Below are 10,478 nucleotides of genomic sequence, written 5' to 3' on the forward strand. Positions count from 1 at the left end.
GCCCCGGGAAGAAGCGGCGCCTCGCTCGCCCCCGCGCCGGCTACCCTACGCGCCGGGTCTCCCCCCCCCTCCGCCTCTCAGCTGGCAGCCCGCGGGCAGCGGCGCCCCGCGGAACCCGCGCTCTGCCCCCGCGGCCACTCGGGGCGGGGGCTCAACCTGCCGGCAGAGGAGGAGGCGGCTCCGGCTCGGCTGACGTCAGGCGGCCCCTTAAAGAGGCGCCGCAGCGGGAGCGGGGCCGGTAGTGGCGGGCCGCCGAGCTCGCCGGCCCCGCGCGCCCCGACCCCGCGCCGGTGCCAGCCGGGGAGCCGCCGCCGCCGCCGGCAATGGAGCCATGGCGCTTGGCCGACGGAGGCGGCGGCTGCGGCGCTGCCGGGCGCTGCTGCTGGGCGCGCTGCTCTCGCTCTCGGGCAGCTGCCTCTGCTACCGCCTGCTGCTCCTCTGCTGCGCCCCCGGGCCGCCGGCCGACCCCGCCGCCGCCGCCGCCCGCTGCCCGCCCGCCCTGCCCGCCGCCGCCCGCAAGAAACTTCTGCAGAAGTGGCGCGCCTGCCCCGCCGCCGCCGCCGCGCCTTCCTCGGCCCGGGGCCCGCCCGCCCCCTCGGCCCGGCCCGCCGGGGCCGGGGGCGGCGGGAGCGGCCGGAGCAAGCCCGCCGTGGCCAAGCGGCTCCCGCACGCGCTGATCGTGGGCGTCAAGAAGGGCGGCACCCGCGCCGTGCTGGAGTTCATCCGCGGCCACCCGGCCGTGCGCGCCCTGGGCACCGAGCCCCACTTCTTCGACCGGCACTACGAGCGGGGCCTGGAGTGGTACAGGTGAGGCGGCGGGGCGGCGGGGCGAAGCTCGGGAAGCGGGCGCCCAGGACGGCGCTCTGCTCTCCGTCGGGGCCGGAGCGTCAGCACCCCACAGCGGCGCCCGCGTCTCCGGCTCCACCGCCACCCTGCCCTGCCCTGCCCGGCGCCCGGAGCGCGCTTTCGGAGGCGCCTCGCGCGACCGGCTGCCCCGCCGAGCCTCCGCCTTCCCACCCCCGGGCAGGGGCGCGTGCGGACGGTGGCGGCGGCAGGAAGCGGCGCTTCTGCTCCCCGTCCGCCCCACGTTTCGGCCTGGCGGTTTCTTGCACGACAGGAGCCCCAGCAGGTGCCCCAGGGCCGGCGGGTTCTGGGCCGTCTTCCCGACTGCGGCTTTCCCGGGAATCCTCATCTAGGCAGGCGGGGAGAATCCGCTATTCCGACCTCCAGAGCGCCCCGCCCCTCGCAGAAAGCCCACTTACCTTCCCACCTGAGTTGCCGAGGGAAGCGCCTCCCTCCAGGCCAGGAGTGAGACTCCCAGTCCGGAGGGCCCAGGCGTGGCAGTTGCCCAAGGAGGTCTCCAAATGACAGGCGTGGATTCCGCCACCAGGTGTGCCAGTCAGTCAGCCAGTCCATGGCTGCCTCACTCTGGGCACTTCCACACCTGCCTGCGTTAGATCCTCTGTCCAAGCCCTCAAAGGGCGCGAAGGCGACCCGTGCAGCCTTCGCTCCCCTTGGCTCAAGATGCTGAGAAGGAGGCTTCAAACTCTCTGCAGCTCTGACGGCGCCAAGATCCTCTCCGCCTCCGTTTGGCACAAAGGGAGGGCAGGGAAAGAAGAGGAGTGGGAGCCGAGAGGCAGCCTGCATTCCAGCTGGTCTGATCTGGAGGAGGAAGCTCAGCAGGGCCTTTCCTGTGCTAGAGCAGCGGGTGGGTGGACTGGTTGGCCTCTAATGTTCTTGTGGTTCTAATTGTAAGCTAAGATTTCCCTTCATGGAACATGGGAGCCCAATGGAGGCCTGAGGGGTTGGGCAACCAGCCTTGCTCTGGAAGGGCACCTCTGCACCTGGCTCAGTGGAATGAGGGGCATTTGGGGAGGGGGTCCATTCCAAGGGTCCCCGCTGAGAGGCTTTTGTTGTGGGAAGGCGGTTCAGGAGCCAATCTGGAAGCATCTTCTCTGGAGGTCCCCGTGGTCTTCTAGAGTGGCTCCTTCAGAAGGTGCAGAACCAGTAAGCCCTGGATGGAACTGTCTGCTCCTGCTGACGTTCCCCACTGTCCCATCCCATTGGGCAAATATTTCTTTTAAATGAAATCCTTCACTACGCCGTTTAGCCTTCTTTCTAGAGGGCCAGCCTCTCCCATTGGACCTGTACAGCAGCTCCCACCGGCATTTGCCTTGCGATCAGGAGAACACGGAGCAAAGTGCAGAATGACGGAGGTTCTGGGCATCTTCAGACCCCCCCCCCCGGGTGAGGCCTGAGCCATTACAGGGAGAATCTCCTTCACCCCAGGCGAGGGGTCTTTTTGCCCAGGGCAGTAGGCAAAGCTGCTTCAAAGCCACGTTCCTTCTTCCACTTGAGCAGATGTTATCCCCATCCTGCCCCCCACCCTTCCTTATGGGGCGAGCTTCATCTTGCCTTCAATCAGAGGATGACGATGCTGCTCACTGTGTCTGGGTAAAAGTAACACTTTCCTTCTTAAAGCGGCCCAAGCCAACCACAGTTGTCAGGCAGGTAAACTTGTAATGTGGTCAGTTGCTACCTTGGAGGCAAGTCAGCTGAAGTGCCCCCCCCACACCAGAGTCACTAAGAAGTACAAGGCCCCCTCCTCTCTGAAATCAGCATTCGCCGCCTTCCACCAGTCGTTTGCCTCCTAGCATCTGCCCTTAGCATCAGCGCTCTCTTCTCTAACCAGGCAGAGCAGGAGAGCAGAGGGCCCTGTTTGACCTGGGAGAGGAGAGGCCACGTTCTTGTGCTGATCCACTTTAACAACATCCTGAAATGAGCCTTTAGATCAGTAATCTTTTTTCCAGATTGGCTCATTCGGAAAATAGGGAGCTGGCCCGGCTTTCTGTCAGTTTCAGGCACTCCCAGCTGCTTCTTCAGCCAGGCTGCAGCAGGCCCTCCCTGCCTTGCAAACTGGGGGGGGCATTTCCCTACTGATGCGAAGGGGGTGCTGCAAAAGCCGAGGAGGAAGCCATCCCAGACTGGGGCCCCCAGGCAGACTCCCCAGCCAGCAGCACTGGGAAGTACAGGGGGCCCGGGGCCCTCAGAGGCCAGGCTTTGGATCCGGAAGACCATTTCCCTATTGTGGTTTCCTAAGAGATTAGGAGCAGGGATTTTGTTCTTCCAAAATGTCCCCAGCACTCTAACGCCCGGGTGGAATCCGCAGTTCAGGAGCCCCATTTTAATGGTGGTTGCTGCCTACAGGATGTGGTGGATCTCTGTGGCCCAGACCAGGGCAGGGGAATCCTATAAGCCATCAGACCTGATGCCTGATCTCCTTTCTTGACCACCCTAGTTGGAATAATGTGCCTTGACTTCAGCTCATGAAGTCTTGCGTGAAATTCTAGCAGAACTTTTATCAAAGTGTGGTTTGCGCTAGATTACAAGATGCACATGTGCCAAATTCAGTTCTAGGTTGCATCCACTGAATAATGTCAGGATCAAGAGTGCATTGTTACTCTATTCTGAACTGAACAAACCGCACTAGAATATTGTGTCCACACTGAATTTTAGGAAGGATATTAGCAAACTGGGGCATATCCAAAGAGAAAGGAAGATGATCAGAGGCCAGAAGGAAAATGTTATGCAGAAGTTCTGGGTATGTTTAGCCTGGAGAAGAGAAGACTGGAGATACACATGGTAGCTGTCCTCAAGTATCTGAGACACTGTGACGAGGAAGATGGCCAAGCTTTTTCAGGGATGTTCCAGAGTACGGGACAAAACACACCAGGTTCTTTTGTGGTTAGAGCTATTCAGCAGTGGAAGAGGTTTCCTTGAGAAGTGGCAAAGTTTCCTTTGATGGAGATATTTAAAGACAAACTAGATGGTCATCGTGGATGGAAGGTTTACTGGTCAAGGAGTCCAGTCAGAAGATCCAAGATTCCTTGATTGTGTTTTGAAAGATGCTGAAGAGCGTTTGATTCATTATGGCCCATCTCTAATGTTATTTATTTTATTTTTGTGAGTTGTTATTTTATTGTTTAGTTTTTATGGCTACTATGAATTTTTAACATTGTTTTCCATTTATGTGTTAACTACTATGCCATCGATTGAGGCAGAATACAATATAGTGAAATAATTCCGCAGAATTGTCTCTTTTAGGAGATGTTCAACTTGCCTGGAGGGAAGCACCTCCACTCTTTGAAGGCCAAAGGTGTTTCTCATAGCATCTCTTTGGTGACTTCCAAGGAGACCCCGAGATGGTGGTGGGGGAATTCCTCCCATCATGTCACTTCTCCCCTTTGCCCCTCACTCCTGCCTGCCCTTCCTTTGCAGGCACCTGATGCCCCGCACCCTGGAGAGCCAGATCACCATGGAGAAGACGCCCAGCTACTTCATCACCAGAGAGGCCCCCCAGCGCATCTTCAACATGTCGCGGAACACGAAGCTGATTGTGGTGGTGAGGAATCCTGTCACCAGGGCCATCTCGGACTATACCCAGACCCTCTCCAAGAGGCCGGGCATCCCCACCTTCGAGGGGCTCTCGTTCCGCAACCGCAGCCTCGGCCTGGTGGACACTTCCTGGAGCGCCATCCGCATCGGCCTCTACGCGCTGCACCTGGAGAGCTGGCTCCAGTACTTCCCGCTCTCCCAGATCCACTTTGTCAGCGGGGAGCGGCTCATCACGGACCCTGCAGAGGAGATGGCTAAAGTGCAGGACTTCCTGGGCCTCAAAAGGGTCATCACCGAGAAACACTTCTTCTTCAACAAGACCAAGGGCTTCCCCTGCTTGAAGAAGGCCGGGGGAGGCCCGCTGCCCCGCTGCCTGGGGAAATCGAAAGGCAGGCCTCACGTCCAGATTGACCCAGAGGTGCTGGAGCAGCTGCAGGACTTCTACCGCCCCTACAACATCCGCTTCTATGAGGCCGTGGGCCGAGACTTCCGCTGGGAATGAGAGAGGCGGTCTGCCTCCGTTGTGGCCGTGGGTGACCGGCCCAGCGGGCCAAAGCCCAGCCCTCCGGCCAGGGCCCCTGCAGCACACGGCCATCCTGCCGGGGTTGGGGAGGCCTTCAGGAACTTTTCAGTGGTGCAGTCAGGGTATGAGAGGCCCAAGGATGGATTTTATTTTTCATACTGATATATAGAAATAGAGTTTATAAAGAGCACGGTGTAAGCACTGAGGGCATCTGCTTTCTAGCTCTGCAGTCATGAAACCTCGGAGACGTCCTCTTGTATGAGGTCCCCATCCCTCAACTCCCCTGGCTGTTTTGCCCCCTCCCCTGAATAAAGCACAGGTTTCTGCTATTACGGGTACTTGAGGCTCAGCACGTGGCTTCTCCCAGAGTCTCTCTTGGTGGCCTCTTGTCTCCTCTTCCTTCCTGTGAAATAAGTCCCAGCCAACCCAAAGGCAGCCTGGCAGAGCTCCAGCAGGTGCCTTTGCTGGGAGAAGGGGGCACGGGTTCCGGGGGGGGATGCTTTCGGTTCTCCTACGGGTACTGGGGGGGCATGTATTTCAGCCTTAACTGAGAAAAACTGTCTTTCTCCACCCCCGAGGAGCGCTGTGTGTGGCCCACCCAGTTCTGGAGCACCTCCTCCAGCTGCCAAGGTCTGCCAAATCCTGCCCTTGCCAGGGCCAGGAGTCCTTCTGTACATCTGCTGCCCTCGGCGGCATTGCCATCTCCGTCTCAGAAGGGCTGTGGCTTCCCATTGGTACAGAGTAGCTGGCAGCTCCTCTCCAAAGCAGAGGGTCCCTGGCAGGCCCCCCCCCCCACGCTTGTTCTGCTCATTCTCCTTTGTTTGCCTCAGCAGCCGGAGGCAGGTCAGGTCTTTCAAGGGGTTTCCAGACAGGCAATCCGGACCCCTCTGCCGGGGGAGGCATGTCTCAGCTCCCGCCAGCAAAGAGCCAGGCAGTCTCCCTCAAAAGAGCTTCTGTTTCCACCTGCATTTTAGACTTCCTGTTTTAGTCAAGTTTCCAAGGGATGAGCTTTTCAAGTGAGGCATTGTTTACCTTAAAAGTCCTTTATGAGCCCTATATATTGACAAAAGCTTGCTAGAGGAAGCTGGAATCTGACTCCCCTCCCCTTTGCACAATATATTAAACACAATTCTCCACCTTTCTATTTCTGTCATGAATCACATTCTCCAATTAATTTGAAGAATCGGTTTCTCTTTTGTTAGACAACCCGCCAAGTTCTTCTCTTTTTTCAGGCAGCCTTGAGGTGCAATCTTCTTCCCCCCTCCTCCCAGCTATAATCTAACTCTAGCTCTTACAGTAATACACAAGTTTAACATATGAAATAGCTGCTTCTTCATCTCTTGTCAAGCAAGAACATTCGATGTTAGCAGTTAATTGGAGCAATGCAAGCAAGGGGGTCCTGGTGCAGCTGCTTACAACATCTCAAATATTAAGTGGGGGTGATGTAAAGAAGAGACTCAAAAACAGTAACTGTGAGAGGGACCTTGGAATCCTAGTGGAAGATCACTTGAATATGAGCCAGCAGTGTGCGGCAGCAGCCAAGAAAGCTAATACAATTCTTGGTTGTATAAATAGAAGCACAGAGTCAAAATCACCTGAAGCATTAGTACCACTTTGTAAAACCTTAGTAAGGCCACACCAGGTATATTGCATCCAACCTTGGTCACTACATTACAAAAGAAATGTTCAGACTTTGGAAAAAGTGCAAAGAAGAACAACTAAGATGATTAAAGGCCTGGAAACAAAAACATATGAAGAACGGTTGCAGTAGTTGGGTATGGCCAGTCTAGAGAAAGAAGGACATGATAGCAGTATTCCAGTATTTGAGATGCTATCACAGAGAAGGGGGGGGGGTTCAACATTCTCCAAAGCACCAGAAGACAGGTCAAGAAACAACAGATGGGAACAGATCAGGAAGAGAAGCAACCTGGAACTAAGGAAGAACTTCCCAACAGTGAGAACAACCAATGGAACAATTTGCCTTCAGACGTTGTGGGTGCTCCAACACTGAGGACCCACCTCAGTTAACCACCCAAGAAAGCAGAACTCTTGAAACAGGCATTGTCTCAAAAGGATGCTTTTATTAGGGGTCAGTGACAGTAGGGAAGAAGTCAAGTGAGATCTGGGGAAACACCCACTGAAACGGAAGAGTTAAACCAGTAATATTTCTTCTCCCACCAAAGTTTTAATGTCCATTTGAAATCCAGCCAATCCACAGGTGGCACGATGTGCGGGTAACTGGCACAGTTGGCGTGCATCTCAAGGTCTCCTCCAGTTTCATTTCTCTGTAACCGTCTCCCTGATAAGAGAGACACATTCCTTTCTCAAGTGGATGGAGGTGGAAGAAAGAAAGCAGAAAGCAAAAGTTATCCCAAGCGAAAGCAAATACCCGCCCCCCCAGCAGAATGGCAGACCCCAATGCAAGAGCACAAGAGGATATGCAAGGGAGACAATAAGGATTTGGGGACCTGACACACTGGAGGGTTTGTTTGTTTTAAGAAAGACTGGACAGCCATTTGTCTGGAATGGTATAGGGCAGGGGTAGGCAACCTTGGCTCTTTTATGGCTTGTGGACTTCAACTCCCAGAATTCCTGAGCCAGCTGGCTCAGGAATTCTGGGAGTTGAAGTCCACGTCATAAAAGAGCCAAGGTTGCCTACCCCTGGTATAGGGTCTCCTGCTTGAGCAGGGGGTTAGACTAGAAGACCTCCAAGGTCCCTTCCAGCATTCTGATTGAATTGAGACACTAATCCCTCTTGCAGAACATAAGAAACAGCATCCACAATCCCTTGGAATTAAGGACTATCAGAGGGTCTTATCTGATGGCTGTTCAAGATTTGTGTGTGTTTGCACACACCCATCTCTCTCTCTCTCTCTCTCACACACACACACACACACACACACACACACACACACACAGAGGTGCAGTTGTTTCCAGTGCTACTGGGGCCTCCGTCCCCCACCCCCCAGCTTTAGAGAGTTCACTCTGCTACAGACTGGGAGACCTTCCTGCAGGCTGCAGATTCCCCAGCTGAGCAGGTCCTGTCTTAGCCACCGATCCATGGCCAGGAGGTGGGCCTCAGAACGCCTCCCTGCCAGGCATGGGGTGGGGGGAACTGCTTGCATGCCTCCCCCCTCAGCTCAGTGGCTCCTGGCTCCACTGCCCTCCCTCAGGGCTGCCGCTGCCTTGCCCCTGTTGGCTGTGGCTGAGCCACCTCAACTGCCTGGGGGGGGCACCGTGCTGCTCCAGAGCCACCCAACCCCCCCCCCCCGGCTCCATCCTTTCCACTTCCCTGCTTCCTGCCTTCCTCCAGCTCCTGCTCCTTGGTTACTGGTCCCTTGGTTGTACGCCAAGAGGGCCGGGCAGAGCCTTGGACTGGCAGGCAGGCTCTGTCCAGACAGCCAGGCACAGCCAGGCAGTCCTTTGGCAGTCCAGAGGGGGGCTTCCGGGGGAGCAGCCCCAATTGTCTCCATCCGGTCTGAGACTGGGGGAAAAATTGCTTTGGGAAGACGGGCAGGTTTGGCCGCCCCTCCCACCCTCCGGAGCTTCGGGGAGAATCTTTTAGCTTTGAGGAAGGAGCATGTGGTCAGGGCTGGCCCGGGGAGAGGGGGAGCCCCCACGGCTGGTCAGGGGTCACTTGCTGCAAAAGATTCCGAATCCATCTTTTCCGACCAGTTTCAAGAGCGCCTTTTTCAATCTTATCTTTCCTTCCGATTTGCTACAATCCTATCTTGGTCACAGCAGATTTTTTAAAAAATCAGCTATTATATTTTGCCAGTTTAGTGGACCACTGTGAAACAACAAGCTCTGAAAATCAAGCACCAAGGCTTAATCCTTCGGCTCCTGTTTCCTACCCTATAATGGCCAAAGGTTGGGTTGGTGGCCTGGGATGTCACTGCCTTCTCTGCCCCAGAAACAGACTCGGGGAGCCTTTAGAGCACATTTCAAAGCACGGCTGTGTAGCGATACGGCATCACTGGGGCAACGTTTTCCTGTTGCATGCTGGGGATCTGTTGACTTGAGAGAACTTGGGGTGTCTCCTCCATGGAATGTCTGCACCAGAAGGGAACCACCCCAGTATCCAAAGCATTTAGCTAGAAAAGTCGGGTAAGGTTTTATTTTCCCTTCGGGCAGTTTTTTCCTACAGACGTTATCTGCCCTTATTCGAAGTTATTTCCCTATCTCTAACTTAAAAATAAAATAATTTATCTGAACCCAGGCAGCGTTTAATAGGGTTTATAATGAACTCTGCTTCCTAGAATATGGTTACCACTTTTTTCAAATGCCTCAAATGCCCCCCAAAAAAACCTGGTGCTATAGAATGTGAAGTCAAGCTAAGCTTCATCTTCTTGGCCCCCTCTGGTAGTGCCAGTCCCGTCTGACCCACTGGAAAGTGGCGAAGGGGCACCCAAGTGGAAAAGGACTTGGCAAATGGTTATGGTTGGGCTTCTACTTAATTTGTCTTGGAGATTTTTGGTTCTTAGCATAGGCCAGCATTTCTGTAATAGAAAAATTACCTAATCAGCAAAATCCAAAGTGAAAGTTCTGTTTTTCCCCCCCATCTTGAGCACCAAATTCAGAAACAGTTTCCAAGCAGAAGCAGAGTTGGATGTGTTTTTTTTTTTTTCTGATTAAAGCAGTTGATTTAGCCACCTCTGCCAGTTCCATCACTTTTTCAAAAGTTGGGAGGTTCTTCAATGATCTTCTTGAGCGTCTACATGTATCTTTAGCCTTTCTGACCCTGTTCCACAGTTTCTGGGGACCACTTTGAGTTGCTCGTGGATTATGCTCCCTTCTTCAGTTCCTGAACACATCCCTAAACTCCGCTGAAGATGTTACCTAGCCTGGTAATGAAATGTTCGGAAACCAACCCACCAGCTCGGAGAACAAACTTTCAATCTCACGTCCCTTTTTCTCTTTTTGGAGAATTCTGTGCATCTTCAGTAACCTTCTTAGGTGTCGTCCGTTTTTCCATCTGGTGGGGATGTTGTTTTTTTAAATGCACCATTTTACAGAATTCCCCATCCTTCCTGCCGGGGGGGGGGGGTGACCTGTCTTTAAGAGGAGACCGAAACTCCCCAAAGGCTGAGAAATCACTAGGGATACGGGCGAATAAGCTTCCATTTGGGTGGACATCTGTGGGCATTCCTTCCCAACAACCCCTTTCCTCTCTCTCTATTTCAAAGTTTAGAAGCAGCTTTCCCAGTAGCTTATCTATAGCTTCTGCTTGTGCCCTCCGAAGCATCCTGCAGGCGAGTGAGGCTGGTCTCTTTATGCCATAGCTGAGACTGCACAGAGCCCTGCTGCCCATGCTTGCCCGTGTTTTCTCTTGGTTAGAAAAATCCCACTTGCCTGCCAGAGCAGGCCAGGCTTGTGCCAGCCACAAAGCAAGAGATGTTGCTTGGTGCACAGCCAGACAGAATTTATGACCATGTTTAATGGTCCATTTTGTGGGAACCAGCAGTCCTAATTGAATGTCAAGTGCTGCGTGGAATGGCCATCGGAGAAAGCAGCTGCATCTCAGCTCTCCTGCAGTTGGGCTTCATTGCTGAGACTGCTT

General features: G+C 54.6%; 1 protein-coding gene across 1 annotated transcript; it reads left to right on the forward strand.

The window, feature by feature from the left end:
- Positions 1-316: 316 nt before the first annotated feature.
- Positions 317-4,897, forward strand: LOC310646572 (heparan sulfate glucosamine 3-O-sulfotransferase 2-like; the record flags this gene model as incomplete). The annotated part of the gene is made up of 2 exons (XM_083373140.1): positions 317-807; positions 4,279-4,897. The coding sequence occupies exons 1-2, from the start codon at positions 332-334 to the stop codon at positions 4,895-4,897; spliced, it is 1,095 nt and encodes a 364-aa protein (XP_083229266.1). The 5' UTR covers positions 317-331.
- Positions 4,898-10,478: the final 5,581 nt, after the last annotated feature.

This window comes from Vipera ursinii, assembly GCF_947247035.1.
Source record: "Vipera ursinii genome assembly, chromosome: 13".
Classification (NCBI taxonomy): Eukaryota; Metazoa; Chordata; class Lepidosauria; order Squamata; family Viperidae; genus Vipera; species Vipera ursinii.